The sequence below is a fragment of the Lupinus angustifolius genome, chromosome LG18 (genome assembly GCF_001865875.1).
Source record: "Lupinus angustifolius cultivar Tanjil chromosome LG18, LupAngTanjil_v1.0, whole genome shotgun sequence".
In the NCBI taxonomy this organism is placed as follows: domain Eukaryota; kingdom Viridiplantae; phylum Streptophyta; class Magnoliopsida; order Fabales; family Fabaceae; genus Lupinus; species Lupinus angustifolius.
This window is the reverse complement of record NC_032026.1, coordinates 10610660-10629383: the sequence shown is the minus strand read 5'-3', so window position 1 is coordinate 10629383 and position 18724 is coordinate 10610660. Positions and strand designations below refer to the sequence as shown.

At 34.6% G+C, this 18724-nt stretch overlaps 2 protein-coding genes and 1 long non-coding RNA gene across 3 annotated transcripts; 2 read left to right on the top strand and 1 right to left on the bottom strand.

The window, feature by feature from the left end:
- On the bottom strand, positions 284-3667 carry LOC109333171. Its single transcript, XM_019568496.1, has 5 exons — positions 3518-3667; positions 2963-3016; positions 2503-2606; positions 1530-1568; positions 284-710 (listed from the first exon to the last, which is right to left on the bottom strand). The coding sequence occupies exons 1-5, from the start codon at positions 3591-3593 to the stop codon at positions 570-572; spliced, it is 414 nt and encodes a 137-aa protein (XP_019424041.1). The 5' UTR covers positions 3594-3667; the 3' UTR covers positions 284-569.
- Positions 713-10931, top strand: LOC109333173. The gene is made up of 3 exons (XR_002105985.1): positions 713-725; positions 10577-10581; positions 10860-10931. It is a non-coding gene; the product is annotated as an uncharacterized LOC109333173 (long non-coding RNA).
- On the top strand, positions 14494-15152 carry LOC109332677 (stress-related protein-like). The gene has a single exon (XM_019567692.1). The coding sequence runs from the start codon at positions 14610-14612 to the stop codon at positions 15135-15137; it is 528 nt and encodes a 175-aa protein (XP_019423237.1). The 5' UTR covers positions 14494-14609; the 3' UTR covers positions 15138-15152.

Sequence of the window (18724 nt, the reverse complement as noted above, 5' to 3'; positions counted from 1 at the left end):
ATCATTTGTAAGGCTGATTGTATAACTAGCTTTCAAGTTTAAAAAATTGCACTAGTCAATAATGAATGCATCACAAAGCAACCATGAGGAATGTGTCACCAAACTGAGCTTAGGAAGTAGGATACAGTTGCTTAAAGAGGAGTCACTTTGATGCAAAAGAATAGTCTACCATCAAGAATTCTATAGTATCCAAGCAAAATATCCATTTGGTCAGATGGGAAAGATTATGTTCACCCTGATTTATGATCTAGATTTATAAAGGTTGTGATTAGATAGAAAATTAAAGAACTTGGTCAACAACTTTGTTTAATTAAAATCATGGAAGCCAGAGCTACACTCTAACCCAACAAACAAAATTACCAATATTCCCAGCTTGGTTCTTCCAAAATCTCAAGGCAAAAAAAGGCATAACCAGTCATGCTGTTGCCCACAAAGTGGACCTAAATCATGCCGACAAAAGGAAAGATGTGAAATGGAAAAAAAGTTGACATAAATTCCTATTAAAGTATGACCAATAAAGAATGCATAAGTATCCTTCGTTGGTTTTTGTAAAATAAGGTTGCCTTTCACTATGCAGAAGTGGCAGAGATATCACCAGGGGGGTCAATGGGGTCTACTGGTTGCGGCTTCGGCTTCTGAACAGGCTCTGGCTCAGGCTTTGGTGGTCTGTTAGGACAAACTTTATCAACTTCATCTATCTCAACCTCAAACTGCAATATGAAAAAGTATATAATTGGGTTATCAAAAATAAACTGGCCAATCCACAGTGACAACTTGTACATGGTAAACCACATGAAAGAAACATTTTTTGTTGTTGTTGCTGATATATGATGTAAACAGATATAAATTATATATACACAGTAACATGTATCCTATTCTGCTCCATTCAAAGTAATTAAGGTAAGGTTTGGTGAGTAGACATTATAGGACATAACATGATGTTGATGTTCTGTTCTATTTCTATATTTTTTAAGTGAAATCAAAATGCTGTATTTTTTCAATCTTCTGTTCTATTCTGCTGATAAATCACACCAAACATAACTTGTTTGTCAATGTGTAATGTTCCGTCCGGTTCTTATATGTCAACCAAATGCTACGTAAGAGAGTATCCATCTTCTGTTTATTGAATCATATTTGGTCTTCCATGACTCTATATGTGGACCATAAAAAATACTATGAACAAAGGAACATGTATACTAATTATTCCAACTAGACTTAAGATGAAACCCAAACATGGAAGAACCCACTTTGGCACTTCACACAATTTTGGTCAGTGAAATAGTATGTACCCTTAAGATGTGACAGGATTACCAAATCAATGCCAGGGTGCATTTATATAATTAATTTTCAAACTAAGCATGATCGTTAAAGGCCATCAGACTAATTTGCGAGGCTGGAGCTCCTGATAATGACTATGAAACAAGAGAACCTAGACATGGGCAAGACACAGGATATGGATGTCAAGAAGTTTCTATCAACAAAAGTAAACAATCACAAATGTTATGCTTTTCCTTTGCCAGATTACTGACCTTGTAACCGCAGCCAGATACACAAGCATGGAAACATTCCTGTAAAGGAAGGGATTAATCATCATTAATTTGAAAGGATAGCCATACCATATATTAATCCAAGCAGTATAATTAACTGTAGCTCACTCATCAGCAAGCAGGCACGAAAGTAACAGTTTCATAGTTGTGTTCCGGTAGCTCTTACCACTCAATTCAAGGATAAAGCACCCATGTTTCAATCATCAAAAAATTTACAACATAGTGAAACAACAAAGTAAGATTGGTACAAGACTCACAGATGTCTATGGAATTTTAACATTAAGGAATCAAAGGGAAAACTGTAATTGGCATAAAAAATATTGTGTATGCCTGTAATATGATACTCTTACAACCCAAATTGACAATCTTGCCGTACTTAATTTCCCGAGTTCTTATTGCTCACATATATCAAACTACATCTTAAATGACTGCAATCACTGAACAATCAATGTTCTTATTTTACTCGTTTCTTAGTAGTTCAATGTTTATTATTGAGAACCCAAACAACAGACTTGAAACCTTATTAATAATCATAAAAGTTATAATTGCAACTTCCATATCAAACACTAACAAGACCATTACATCAATGACAACCACCTACTAGAAAACCATTTATTAGCACCATAAACAAATATTTATTTGAAATCTACCAGAGTGATGACAAGAAAAAGTATCGACAACAATGTTTTGATTATTTTCTTTAAATCAACCAATTATCCAATTCCAAGCAACCACCGCAACAAGAAAATCTAGTAAGTTACTTTCTCTCCAATAATAACCCATCAAATGTAGACCTTTCCTCTAAAGGAGCATAATCCAACATTAAACCAATTGAGAAAGAAGGCAATGGAGAATAACTTTGTTAGAATAAATCAGACCAGCACTAATCAAAGTTGCAAGTTGCAATCACTAGTATGGCAAGTAAAAGAAACATGGGTGACACAATCGAAAGTACCTCTGAATAACTGACAGCTCCAGGAGAACGATCAATATAAGCACTCCACTGCCGGTCCTTTAGTACAGGGTCCTTGTAGCATATTTGGTTGCAGTCCTCCAAACCTGGTTAACCAATACTCAATCATTTGTACATCAAAATCAAGGTCCTATAACCTAGCAATCCTACTTTTAAAATCACACTTCCATTTCCCTTCTTTTTCTCAGAATGTTCCAAGAAGAAAACTTAGATAAACTGAGTAGATTATAGAAATACTGGTTCTCGAAACATGTGTCATCAACCAACTAGTTCTGCCATCAATTGAAGCAAAATCATAATTTGGCCTATTCATTCTATGCTGGTGCAAAAACGTTACAAACTGCTATTTATAAAGCCTAGCTTTTGAGTGAACAATTCTTATATTTTATCCGCATAGCATTCATAAGAAAACATAATTAACAACGCTGCCAAATGATCTCACATTCCTCCCATGTGTCTTCATCTGAGTTGCAACCCTTTTTGCAGAATACTCGCCCTACAATAATAACACACGATTTGTGAATGCAAAAATAATCAGAACAATTAATTTGGAAAGTGCAGGCCCAAAATGAAAGAACACCAGAATAAGCTTACAACAAAATCAATCAACAGTAATTACCATAAGAGCCTTCAATAACACAAGAATATTGCTTTCTGAGTTATCTTAATGCAAATCTCCATTCCCAAAAGTATTTACAAAAAAACTCTAATCTACCTAAATATTATGAAAAAAGCAAGAAATAAGGTTATGGGCAAGGAAAAGGGCTAGTGTCACACCACAACAACAACCAAACTTTTATCCCACAGGGTCCACTACATGGATCATAAATCATGTTCTAGGCTACCATCATACCACATATCGAAAATTGAAGAACATAATGCTTATATATATATATATATATATATATATATATATATTTGGCAGATTGAAGATCCTAGAAAATTAACAGAAAATATAAAATAGATAATGAAATAGAGCGGAGGGAAAAAGGGTTACATGGTATTTGGGTAAAGGCTGCGTATTTATTAGTGCATTGGTTTCCACATGGAGATGCCCATTGTTGTGGTATCATCCTCGTTTGTGTTGGTTGTTCTTCACATCAAATGCCACAACTTCCAAAACAACAAAGATAGGGGTTGTAACTTTCACAAGGGTAGATTCGTCTTTCACGTGCATGTCCACTTTGGTTTCCATGTTTTGTGGATGTGCATTCATTAATAATTCATAAATCTCATAATCAATGCAATTAACAAAATGAGAAAAGTTGCACCATTCCATTTATTTTAGAACATCACTTTCAAATAATTAGATAAAAGAAATATAAATGAATGATGTACTAATAATATTTACATTTTTGGTATACTAGGTAGTTAAAAAGTGAAATTGGGCGAGGGGTTGAAAGAAACTGCTGTGGCACTTAAAAAAACCGAAATATAATTTACAGAAATATATAGTTAGAAATCATGAAGGGTAAAATAGGCAACAAAAATTACTTCAAGGTACTTATTTTAAGTTTTTGCTTTATATATTAGTATAGATAAATATTAACATTTTTGATAAATATTAGAGATGTCAAAACGGACTGCCTAACCCGCTTAGCTCGTGCCCGCAAAAATTTAAGCGAGCACGGACATGCCCGCATTAGTTTAACGGACAAAATTTAATGCCCTGCCCATTTTAAAAACGGGCTAACGAACTTGCGAACGACCCACAGGTTGAATAATTAAAAAAAATTATATAATAAATGAAATGAAATTAAATAAAGTAGTTGAAGATAAAAAAAAAATTAACAAAATTTTTGATATTTTTTATGAAGTTTAACAAATCACATTAGATTACAATTTTGTAGGGATTAAAAATCACATTACATTATATCTTATTTAAAATTTTCTTACTTTTTCTTTAAATTATATTTATGGGCCGTCTGCATGCCTAATGGAAATGTCCGCGAATTTAGCGGGCAAAATGGTAAAATTTGTATGCCCTGCCCACAAAAAAATGCAGGATATGTGGGCGCGCCTGCGGACAATATCCATTTTGCTATCTATAATAAATATGAATAGTCAACAAAAGTAAATGTAGTATTTTTCCTTTCTTTCTAGATAATTAGTAATTAAGTATCATTATGTTCTCATTTATAAAATTTCCAAATACATAATATTAAGGCTAAAATTCTAATAAATACAAGTTTTATACTTTTTTAATTTAAAATCTAGATATTTAAAAATAATTTTATGCTACATATTACCATCTTAATTTATTACTGTACTTTTTTTTCCATCTACAAGATTACTAGTGTACTTTGAATATATGAGAGGATTTCAAAATATTGGAACATATTTAAAATTAAATCAAGCAAATAAATAATTTGCTTCTTACTTATTTAAATATATTGGAATTTATAATAATTTGGTTCTTACTTCAAGAAAATTAGAACTAAACAATCTCTTGCAATATGAAAAGGAAATATAATATATTTCAAATTAGAAAAGGAAACACCAATAAGATGTGTAAGTTTAGTGACGTAAAACATTACATCTCCAAGATCGAATATTCAATTTTTGTAAATAATACTTATTGAGAGATGTAACCATGAACCTCAGAGGAGATTAGTTACGTATAGGACAAAAAATAGAAAAGGAACGACAATGTTTGAGTGTCCATGTTGTATAAGAACTAAAAGTAAAAAACCGAAGCCCAAAACTCAATCCATAACGTAACAGTGGTTTAGACTGGTTCTTATTTTCTTTTGTGATCACTAAGGCTGGAAACGAGTTGAACCAAAGCTGAGTTCGGTTTAGCTCGATAAGAATTTACTCAGCTCGAAACTCAACTCGAGTTCGATACGAATTATTTTTTTAGCTCGAGTTTCACTCGGTTAAAGTTCACGAACTATTCGATTCAGCTCGAACTGGTTCATTTAGAGAACTCAAATAATTAATACATTTTTCAAAAATACAAAAAGGTTTATTATTTTATTTATAAGTCTAAGAGATAGATATTTTAGAATTGAGCATACAAAATGATTTCAAACTTTTAATATATTCTTCACATTTTAGAAAAAAAACATTCAAACAACAATAAATAAATATATATATATATATATATATCAGTGTTGTTAGAACCGGACCGGATGGTCCGACCGGTCTGACCACTGACCGGACTTGAAAATGACTCTGTTTTGCCGTCTTAACCGAATAAGAGTTTGACCGCTTTGAACCGGAAAAAATCCGGTCCAACCATGTTAAACCGGATTAACCCGGGAAGTAAACCGGACGGCTCACTTAGAAATAAAAAAAATGGGACAATGGTCTAATATTTTGTTTTACTACGGTCCAAAAAAATATAAAGAGGTATTATTCCAATATAATTATACATAATTATTAATTATATAAAGTTTTACATTTATATATAACTATATATTTATAAATAAAAATTATTAATTATGTACGAAATCACCCGGTCAGACCGGACGGTTTAACCGTTTAAACCGGTTAAACCTAAGACGGGACCTCTGCCGATTTGACGTCCGGCTCGGGTTTCACAACACTGATAGATAGATATATATATATATATATAGATTTGCTAACATATGGAACCTCCTTTTTCGGTTGGGTACAAGTTAGTATTGTGTGTACCATAAAATTTGTCAAAAATGTCCTTTTTGTTTTGGAAAGATAACAACATTATTAAGGTTATATTAGTAATATCACTTAAAAGCAAAGAAAAGAATACTCACTCATCTCCATCATCTCCAACCTTCTGTTGCTTTTATTCTAGAAAATAAAAAAACTCATTACATCAATTTTCTTTCTTGTCCCATTAATCCATCTTTAACAAGTCTAAATCATCCATCTTTAATAGGTCTCATTAATCCACCACTGAAAATTGAAAAACTGTACGGGATGTGAATAAATATAAGAAAAACGGTAAAAAATTGTTCATCCAGATCCAAGTATCCATGGAGGCAAAAAAATACTCAAATATCATTGAAATAAATTATTCTTAGACACAGAAGTTTAAATTCATATAAAGTGCAGTTTTTTTGTGGAATATTTGTAAACTTAATGTATTAACACAAGTAGACAACGAATGTAACCACTATGGAAAAATGAGTTTTTATTTTTTAACGGAGAGAGTAACATAGAAGAAGATGAAAGAGCAAACAAAAAGTGTTTTTGATGAGGCAAAGGAATGAGAATGTATGCAAACAATGATGAGATGAAAGTTAGTTTTTTATTTTTATAATAACGGCATGGGTTGGGGATGAGAGAGAACAGAAAGTTGGGCATGAGGGAGAGGAGTGAGATTTTTTCTGTTTTTATGTGATGTTACTAAAATAACCTTAGTTGTGTTCTTATCTTTCCAAAACAAAAAGGATATTTTTGACAAAATTTTATGGTACACAGTGCTAACATGTACCCAACTGAAAAATGAGGTTCCTTATGTTAGAAAATCCCTATATATATATTTAACCAACCTTTCTTTTATAACAAGGTAACATTTCTACCCTTTACAATTTTATCCAAAACTTTGAATGATCCACCTGATGAGTGACTGTGATCTAATTGACCTGGGCTTTGTTGGTCCGTGGTTCACTTGGAAACGAGGGAGACTTAAGGAGAGATTGGATAGAGCACTGTCAAATCTTTGTTGGAGGTTAAAGTTTCCCCATGTCTCTGTCACTTATTTAAACCCTCTCAAGTCAGATCACTCGCCTCTTTTGATTACCTTGGGTGAATCCCCTAATCAGAACAGGTTGAGGAGGCCCTTCAGAATGTTGGCAGCTTGGTTCTCTCATCCATCATTTGAGGATAAAATTTAGAGCTCTTGGTCCCCTCATCTCAGTTGGAATGACAATATTTCCAAACTTCAGGTGGAGCTTCGAAAATGGAACAATGAGGTGTTTGGAAATATTTTTGCAAGGAAATTTTTTTTGCTTCGGAGACTCAATGGTATTACTAGAAAACTTGATCACGGTGCTAATGGGTTCCTTGAGCAGCTTCAACAACAACTTTGGGTGGAGTATGATATGGTTCTTCGGCATGAGGAGCTTCTTTGGTTCCAAAAGTCCAGAAGCAAATGGCTTATTTATGGAGATAGGAATACTAGATATTTTCATGCTACAACGATAATTAGGCGGAGGAAAAAGCATGTTCAAATGTTGCAAAATGAGGAGGGTCGATGGATTGAGAATAGAGAGGAGCTTGAAGATATGGCCAATGATTTCTATAGGAGACTTTATTCTGAAGATGGGGTGTCAACACCTTTTTGTATCTCGGGTTGCTTTCCTAGCTTATCAGATTCTCATCTCACTTTGCTGGGGGGTGAAGTTACAAGTGAAGAAATAAGGAAAGCTACTTGTGGCATTGGTAGTTATAAAGCCCCGGGTAAAGATGGTATCCAAGCTTTGTTCTATCAAAATAATTGGAAGTTAGTGGGTCCAAAGCTTTGTAACCTGGTTCAAAATATATTCCTGAATCCAGAGGCAGTGGGGGAAGTAAACGAGACTCTAATAACGTTGATCCCTAAAGTTGATCAAATCTGCCAGATGAAAGACTTTCGGCCCATAAGTCTTTGTAATGTGTCCTACAAGATCATCACGAAGATTATTGCGGCTAGGATGCGATGTGTTATGGAACATTTAATTGGTCTGTATCAGAGTAGCTTTTATCCTGGTAGGCAAAGTAGTGATAACATCATTATTACACAGGAAGCAATTCATTCCACGAATATCAAGCGAGGGAAGGTTGGTTGGATGGCTATAAAGATTGATTTTGAGAAGGCCTATGATATAGTTCGATGGAGCTTTATTAGAGATACTATGGTAGACGCTGACTTCCCTGCCTTGGTGGTGGATTTAGTTTATATTGTATATCTACGGTTTCTTCCCAAGTCCTATGGAATGGTGAAGCTCTTCATCCGTTCCACACAAAACGTGGGATTAGGTAAGGGGATCCTATCTCTCCTTACCTCTTTGTGTTGTGTATGGAGAAATTATCTCAGCTTATTATAGCTGCGGTTGATCAAGGGTTTTGGAAACCTATAAAACTGTACAGAAATATACCAAAACTCTCTCATCTCTCTTTTGCTGATGATCTGATTTTGTTTGCCGAAGCTTCTATGGAGCAAGTTCAGGTCTTATCTACTTGCCTTCAGTTGTTTTGCTCTAGTTCGGGACAAAACGTTAATAAGGACAAGACTCGTATTTTCTTCTCTAATAATGTTCATGATAATGTTCGCCAGTAGGTTAGCGAAGGATTCGGGTATAGTAGAACTTGTGATTTGGGGAAGTACCTGGGTGTGCCGATCAATCTGTCTCGGTCCAGAAGAGACACTTATAACTATGTGGTTGTTAATGCCAAAAACCGACTGAGCAAATGGAAATGTCAGCAGCTCTCTTTCGCGGGTAGCTTACTCTAACTAAAGTCGTTCTTCAGACCCTTCCTTCTTATGTTATGCAAACGGCTCCCCTCCCCATTTCAATATGTGAAAGTTTGGATAAGCTTAGCATATCCTTCATTTGGGGAGAGGATTCGCAGACCAGAAAGGCTCATTGGATCCGGTGGGAGACTCTATGCTATCCGAAAAGGTCAGGAGGTCTGGGGCTTTGTCAGCCTAGGTTGGTAAATAACAGCTTTATGATGAAAGTTGCCTGGAAATTATTAAACAATAGAGACGATCTTTGGGTGCAGGTTGTGAGAACTAAACACAAGTGTGGAACTGCTTTAATCCCTTCTTTTAATCGGACCTCCCGAGAATCCCATTTTTGGAAGGGGTTAAACTCGGCTGGTCTCTTATCAAAAATAAGTTGGGTTGGAGATTGGGGAAGGGGAATTTAATAGATTTCTGGAGGGATAGATGGGTTCCTAATGAGGAAGCCATGTGGAACATGCCATGGGCTCAACGCTTTAACCCCTTTTTACAGCAGAGGGTCACTGATTTTGTTGACTCCAATAGGAATTGGAACACTAATCTTTTAGCTCAAATAGTTCCACACAACATTCTTTCCAAAATTGTGAGTTTGTACCCTCCAGTTGAGGTGAATGCGAATGATACGCTTCTCTGGTTAGGCTCTAAGGATGGTTCTTTTTCGGTTAGTTCTGCTTCCAATTATATTTCTAGTCATTCTAGCCGTCAAATTCCTCATTGGGCAGGTGTTGTTTGGGAGTGGAAAGGGCCATATCGAATCAGGCCCCTCCTTTGGCGTATTTTTAATGATGGTCTCCCTACAAATGATCAAAAGCTACGAAGATCCATGACTACTACTGATGCTTGCCCGAGATGTGGCATCACTGAAAATGTGGAGCATACTTTTCGGAATTGCCCTTTAGTTAAGGATGTTTGGAGGGGTCTTTGCAGTATCCAGGCTAATGAGGAGTTCTTCTCTAAGGATTTTCTTGACTGGTGTATGGATAATCTTGTTCACGGGGTTGTGCATATGGATGATTTGAATTGGAACATGGTGTTTGCAGTGGCACTGGACTTAATTTGGCAAAATCGTAACAAGCTAATCTTCGAGAATAAAGCTTCTAGTAGCTCGCAAATTCGGCTAGAAATTCTGGCTAGGAGTAAGAGTATTGAGGAAGCTCTAAGACAGGAGAAGCCTTCCAATGTCCAGGCTACTAATCCTAATGCTCCCATTACTCAGTGGACCCCTCCTGATGATGGATGGGTTAAGTTGAACTCTGATGGAGCTTTCTCCTCCTTTGGTAATCAAGCTGGGTGTGGTGGTGTGGTTCGTGACTATTTAGGAGCTTTCATATTTGCTTTTGCTAAAAATCTTGGTCACTGTTCTGCGCTTCATGCAGAACTTTGGGGGATTTTGGTGGGGTTACAATTAATCAACCATAAGGGATTCCAAAGAGTTAGCATCGAATCAGATTCAGCTTGCAGTATTCAGTTACTAGGGTCTGGGTGTGCTTCTTCCCATCCATGCTCTACTCTGGTTCTGCAAATTCAAAATATGTTGGCTGAATTCCAGTGTGTGACTTGGACGCATGTCTTCCGGGAAGCTAATAGAGTGACTGATGATCTTGCTAAGCATGCACTGAGTTTAAGTTGGAACATTCATGTCTTTGAGTTTGTCCCTACTTTCTGTAGTGTTAGTTTACTTTTTGATAATGCTTCTATTGTATATTGTAGAGGAGTTTAGGATTGTTTTCCTTTTGTTATTGCTTCTACTGGGTTGGGTTTAGCCCTCTCTTACCATCGAAAAAAAGAGCTAACAACATTAATTACAGAATGAAATTGGATATGGCAAAGTGAAATCCCTCATTTTTAGGAGATATGCATCTCTTCACTGTATCAAATCAATGCCTCGAGGTTATGCATCGAGGGATTCAACGGACACAATCACATGATAACAAAGTCCCCAAACTTCCACATGGAACTACTAATATGAGAAACATCACCCGATACACTTATTAACTCATTTAACTAAAATACATCCACACTTATTAACCCAATTAACTAAAATATATCCGGAACTGATTTAATAGCAATAGGCCTTCATCATCATAGTAACATCACTGGAAAACTAATAACAATAATAATAAGAACCATTGGTAATTTTAAAAAAAACATACCTAGTTATCATGAAGATAGAAAATTATAAGAGTAGTGGAATCACTGTAGGAACATGCTCCACCTAAAAAACAATAATCTTAATGTCAAATTATCATTAATAATATATATTTTAAATACGAAGAATATTTATTCAAAAAATAAAATATGTTAACAAAAATATATGAATAATTTATTACATTATTTAATTGAATTAAAAAGGTATTAATAACAAAAAAGGAAGAAAAATAATGTATATGGAATCAAACAAAAAAAACATGAAGGTTTGTAAAAATATGTAAAAAATCAATGAAACCTAAACAAGTAGACAAATCAATAACCAATAAATAACCAAAATTACATAGATAAATAAAAATAGAATAAATGATATTGGTTGTAGTCCCTCAATTACTTTTGTGCTTAGATTTGTCTATTTCTGAACTATGCCCTCCATTGTTGCTTCTTTGTGAGATGTGCTTAAGAATTGAGAGTAATTATTTTTCTATTCTTTGTTAATAAAAAATGAGTAGATTAAAGGTTGATATTTTGCTCTCCTTTCTCATATTGTCTCTTCATCTTCTTTCCCTGGCTCTACATCTTCTTCTTTATTGTTGTCAATTGGGTTTTCTTTTTGTGTACAATGAAGAATACATACATCATACTTTCTTTTAGTTTTAAACTTATACGAACATTTTCATTTTTAAACATAAAGCCCATTAGCCCATTTGTTACAAGGCTATGGGGCGTGAGAATAAACATAAAGATTAATTTATATATATATATATATATATATATATTATCGAGTTATCTCATGAATCTAACGAGTTCAATTTCTAGCTCAAGTTCGGCTCGTTTGGTTCATGAACCAATTTTGTCAAACTAAATAATGAGTCGAATTTCGAACGAATACTGAGTTGGTTCGGTTCATCACCGGCCCCAGTAATCACTACTTGCATCATTATGGTTGAATGAATACAAATAATAACCATTTTGTCAGCTATTCCATGTTATTTTAATTTGAAGACCAAGGATCTGACTTGATTTACATATGCAACTATATCAGAATGTTTATACAAGATACTATCATTATCGCCTGGACAATTAGATATCCAACCTGTAATCGCAACGACCCAATTGCAAGAGCGGAGCTCTACCAACTGAGCTATATCCCCCGAGCCAAGCCAAGTGGAACGTGCATGAAGGAGTCAGTCTTCTATTCATTTCCTTGGCACAACTGAGCTATCCTGGACTTGAACCAGAGACCTCACCCGTGAAGTAAATCATCGCACCTACGGTCCAACCAATTGAGAGAGAATCAATAAATTCCTTTTCGGGAGCGATTCATCCTTCCCGAATGCAGCATACAACTATCCGTTGTACTGCGCTCTCCAAGTGTGCTTGTTCCCCCTTCTTCCTTACCATGGCAAATCTTTGTGAAATAACTCCGATGAGAAGAAAAAAGAAGGCGTTAAGAGACCCTCTTGACACCCCGCAGTACCCTAAAAAAGGGAACCTTTTCTCTCCCGAGCCAATTTCGGCTTAAAAAGATGTGAAAGCACCTCTCTCTATGAGAATGGTGTGTTCCGAGGTGTGAAGTGAGAGAGAAGGGATTTCATAATTGAGGTTTTGAATAAGACGACCTTAATTGTACTTACAGTTGCCAAGTAATATGATGTTTTTTAATACAGTTGGTCAACACATGGTTAGTAGAGGTCTAGCTTCACTAACTTTCTTACCATAATATCAAACGACAACCAGGGACTTTAAGAGGATATTTTTCTAAACCCAATCTGGAATTTGTTATTCTAGTTGAATGGAAAGCACACAAAAATAATATCAAAGTTCGATGAAGAGTCTTGAACGTGAATTTGTTTGCAGATATGTTCATTTGTCATGTAGATTTGCATTGGATGTAAATTCTATCTGTTCCTACTACAACAATGCATATCAATAAAAGAGCAATACAATAGCTATGAGGATGTGGTTCTAGTGTTCAATGACTAGCATAAGATTGCCTGAGGTTTTGACAGTGAACATGTACCAGATTTTTACTGTCTATTGTCATGTAGATATTCTCATTTACAACAATTTTGTTAGTATATATATTGTTTCTCTTATTTAGTTCAAAAGTTGGGAGCTACAAAAAATGCAAAGCAACAAACAGCCATCTTGACATATCTGAGTATGCTGGTTTGTAATGTTATATACTTGTGGGTGGCGAGGAGAAATAAAGGGGAGCTATATTCAACAACCAAAAAACAAATTTTCAAAGGGGAAAGTAAATGTAAACTACCCATGTGTTACCCATGTGTACAAGGTCGGTTCTTAACCTAGTACAACACTCTTTGGTTACTCCAAGGTTGAACTTGGTTAAAGTTTAACATAACCCTCTCAACATCAGTTTCATTTCTGTTCCTCCTAGAGACATCCTTATTATGACATCCCCCACCAAACTTAAAGTATACTCCTTATAATAAAACAAAACAAAAATTAGTAGCCAAAAAACATAATAGTTAACCACCGTTGTTTATCAGGATTGTATATAGGATTGGTTTACTTTATTAGGAGTGAATTTAATTGTATATAAAACTCAATTTTTTAATATAAACTCGATTTAATATCAAATTTGATTATTTTCAAGTAAACGTAATTGAGTAAACTAAGAGTATTCCCTCACATACTATGAGTAAAGAATAAATATTTTTTGGGATATGTGATTGTCCCTCATTTGTTTTACAAAACTAAAACTAGATGTTCAATTCTTCAAAAAAAAAATTGTAAACTAATGTTACAATAACTGAAGGGAATTAGTCTTTCGTACAAATAGTGAGCATGCCCTAACAATAAGCTAAAATTTACGCAAATTCAACTCAATTGGTATACATACCAGATATAAAATGTGATCACATGAACACAAGCTACACAATTTTCCACTCCAGGTAGAAAATTCCTCCACATAAGGAGCATGCATGACTAAACTTAGCCCAAGTTGTACAAATCACGAGTCAGGAAGAAATTTGACATGGCCACACAAGGTCATGGTTCAACAATGAACAGTTACAGTTTTATTTCTAAACTCAGACATAGCTTTGAGAGCACAACCGTTGGTTCGAAATCCCAACAACCCATTAATTTTCACCCTTCTCTCTCTCTCTCTCTCTCTCTCTATATATATATATATATATATATATATATATATATAATATTAATATCAGAAATTCACAATCTACAAAACTGATAAAATCCCAATACCCTCTCCTCTAATCATGTCCTCCGAAACACACCCCAAGTAGGTATTCCTACGCTTTTGCTCTAACATTTATGAATAAATTTAACATTCCGCGTTTTGAGGTTTATTGTAGAAAGTATAGTTGTTTTGAACCATAAACAAACCTAAGAGCTATTGCTCTTAAATCTACGTATAACATTCCTCTAATTTTGGCATAAATTTCAGGCCGGGAAGAACGAGGTGCTGCAACAACAACAACAACTTAAGTACCTTCAAATCGTTCACCCGGCAACCATGGAACCCGTAATGCGCAGTGCTGCCGCCTACGGTTACATCAAAGAACGCTCTGGTCCAATCAGGCCTGGCATCCTCACCGTGGAGGAAACCGTCAAGAGCGTCATCGGCCGTGTATACGACAAGTTCCACCTCGTCCCCGATGAGATCCTCCGCTATGCCGACCACAAGGTTCACGATTCCGTCACGGCAGTTCACGGTGTCCCCGTCGCCGAACGAACCACCGTCTCCGAGATTTTGAAAACAGTGTATTCAAAATACGAGCCGGAGACGGAGAAGCTTTACGAGAGGTACGAGCCGATGGCGAAGGAGCTGTACGAGAGATATGAGCCGAAGGTGGAGCAGTGTGCTGTATCGGCGTGGTGGAGGCTGACCGGTTTGCCGCTGTTCCCTACGGTGGTTGATGTGGTTTTGCATAAGGTGGCGTATTGTACGGAAAAGTACAATAAGACGATTGTGTCAGCAGCGGAGAGAGGGTGTGCGATTTCGGTCTTTGGTGAGAAAGAAGATTGTACTTTATGTATCTAAATGCAATCTTATGAATACACTACCACTCATAAAACCGGTCCTCTGATAATGGTGTAATACTAACATAGGACATATTATGTATAATAAAGAAGAAAATGTGTCATGGTAAACCATTTATAGAAACATGTTCTAGAAATATAAACCAAATGTAGTAATTATCTGTATAATCTTTTATACTAACATTTATAATAAATTAAATTATCCTCGTTAAAAATTAATTTTAAATGAAAATGGTTGGTATAATTGTTATTGTTCAATTGAAAATTAGACAGTGAGATTAATTTTGACTAATATAATTGTATAATCTATATAATTATTTATCGTATTGAATTTGAGATTAGTTTACCAATTTTGTGGTTAAACTGGACGATATGAATCCGTTTTCCAAACATAAATCTAATGTTTCCAAAATTTGATTGGAAAACATGTTTCTGAAGGTCATTCTTCCTTTTAACAACAACCAAGGTCTAAAACACTACTTATGGTACTACTAGTTGATAATATAGTGGGAGACTTTTATGTAAATGGTAAACTTGTAAGCTATTTGAATGCTTGCATATTGGAAGTTGAAAATTATGAGCCATTAAAATAGGTAATTGAATAAAATGTTTAAAATTATGTGATGGTGAAACAATTGTTAGCTTATCAACTCAAAATATATTAAAATAACCTTTTGATGGGTTGATAAGATAAAATTTCATGGTTTATAAGATAAACTTTTAGCTAATACTACTTTCTTTGACTTTTAAGAGATTGCCAAACTAGGACATGTAACATGTTTTGTACAGAACTTGCATTTGAATATATGACCAACCAATGAAAGTTTTTTAAAATATATTAAGAAGGTTAATAAATAACTTAAAGGTATGTACCACATTCACCAAACCAATTAGAAAAAATAGATCACAACTTTTTTAGCAAATAAATAAAAGTGTTGCATTTTTAACAAACTAGACCCAATATATAAATGGTAGATAGCTGAATTTTCAATCGACGTGATATATATATATGCTGGGGAGTTAGTCTCTATTTATTGATTAGGGGATACCTTAATGCAAAAAATAATGCTGCACTTTCTTTGTTATTTTCTTTTGGTACAGATAGCATTTGAACAAAATAAAAAAGTTGCATAGTTATCAATATTGAATTCTAGCCTTTCTTCAATCCCTACATTAGAGTTGTTGTTCAACAACGCTTATTTTAGATGTATAACAATATTTTTGAGCGCTTTCTTTTTTATTGTATATGGTCATCATTAAGAGCGTTTCACAAACGCTGTTGTATTCATCATATACCATAGCGTAACACACAAAAAGCATTCTCATATAGTGCATCAATACAACAACGCATCGTCCACAAAGCGCTGTCATATATTCTTACATAAACAACGCATTTTATAAGTCTTATTAACAGCGCTTATTGTTGCGCTGTTAACGTTCATATGTTTAACAACGCCGTAACAAAAAAACGTTGTTGTATTATTCATAATTTTTCTCAAACAACACCTTAATACAACATCACATCACACGCATAGCACAATTATATTAATAATGTACAACAACAATTTTTTATAGAAAGCATTGTTGTAGTTATCCTTTACAACAGCGCATGCTAGGGTTTCTCATAGAATTCGCTGTTAATTCATATAAATTCATATCTGCATATACATTTATTAGCAGAACATACATTCTCAACATTACACACATTTATACATTATGAACAAAACAAACATATTAATACATGCCATAAGTTTGTTTTATTAAACATCAATACAATACAAAATACAAAAAATGAATATCATGTCAAGTATGTTTTGAGAGAGTACATAATTACAAATAAAAAAATTACACAAATTACAAAGAAATTGAACAATATTATCCAAATTACAAACAATCAAAATTAAGCTATAATTATACAAAAAAATCCTTAAATATACTTTTTCCTTTCCTTTGATTGTTTTTGTCTTGTAGGGTCATCTTTGTTTGAGGAGCATATTGTTTTATCCAATGCACTTCATCGTGATCATATCTTGTATATAAATCATCACCCGCAGTTGGTCCGCTCTCACACGACTGATATGTCCCAAAAAAGGATCATCTTCATCAATATCTTTATATTCTTGGTCATCAATATTATTGACGATTATTTTGTTAGTTAAAAGAACAATGAATCATTTCATATCAGTTGAGTCACTAACATAGAATACTTGTTGAACTTGTGATGCTAGAATAAATGACTTATCTTTATATCCTAGCCTATTAAGATCCACTTGCATGAACCCTAGCTCATCAACTCGGAAGCCATTATTGTTATCAACTCACATACAATAAAAAACCGGCATCCGAAACATTATGTAATCCAGTTCCCATATGCATTCAATGACTCCAAAGTATGACATGTTCACATATATTGGGTTTCTATCTTTTGCACTTGACATGTGTAAAGTTCGAGCAACAAGAGTCACACCACTATTTTGCATTTTACGTTGATCATCTTGTTTTTTCGCATAAAATGTGAACCCATTAATTAGGTAACTAGTGTAGGATAAGACATGAAGGCTTGGACCATTGGCTAACCATTTCAATCTTTCGAAAACTGAATGTACATTTATATTCAACTCTTCATCAATGTGATTTTTTAGTCACTTTATGAAACACCGATTATGCTATTTGGAAATCCAATTTTTATTCTTACTTGGGTAACACTTCCTTAGCATCTCCTTGTGTGTTTCAACATATGGCTCAACCTCGTTGGCATTATTTAAAACATATAAGTGCGCTTACTCCAATTCGGTTCTTGTTATAGTCAATATTTCATTCCCAGTAATACCTTCACCAAATGTTTCTTTTTGCATATCGAGGCTTTGGAATGTCCATGAAATCACCATCGGCAAAGTATCCGGTACAAAAATCAAGAGCTTCTTCAGCAATATATCGCTCGACAATACAACTCTCTAGTCTTGATCGGTTCTTCACATACCCTTTTAATGTCATCATATAATGCTCAAAGGGGTACATTAATCTCATATAGGAAAGGCCACATAGTTGTGTTTCTCGAACAAGATGAATGCTTAGATGAACCATTATGTCAAAAAAGAAGGTGGGAAATACATTTCAAGCTCACACAAAGTCAAAATAATTTGTCTTTGCAATGCAGGTAATTTCTCAGGGTCAATCACTTTGCTACAAATTGCCTTGAAGAAGAAGCATAACCTAGTTATGGTTCCTCAAACTTTTTTAGATAGAATTGATCGTATTCCAAAATGCAAGAAATGCTCCATAAGTACATGACAATCATGAGACTTAAAACCTTTTAACTTGAGGTCTTTCAATGATACAAGGTTCTGAATGTTGGAAGAGTACCCTTCTAGGTCTTTACAAAATTCCATTTTCTCATTCCTCGACAAATTATAAGTTGTTGGAGGTAGAAATGTACTTTTCCCTTCATTATTGGCCCCAATTCCTTTCTTATTCCCATACTAACCAAGTCCAACCTTGCATTCAAGCCATATTTAGTCTTACCAGAGACATTGAGTAAGGTACCAAAGAGACATTCAAACACATTTTTTTCAATATGCATAATATCGA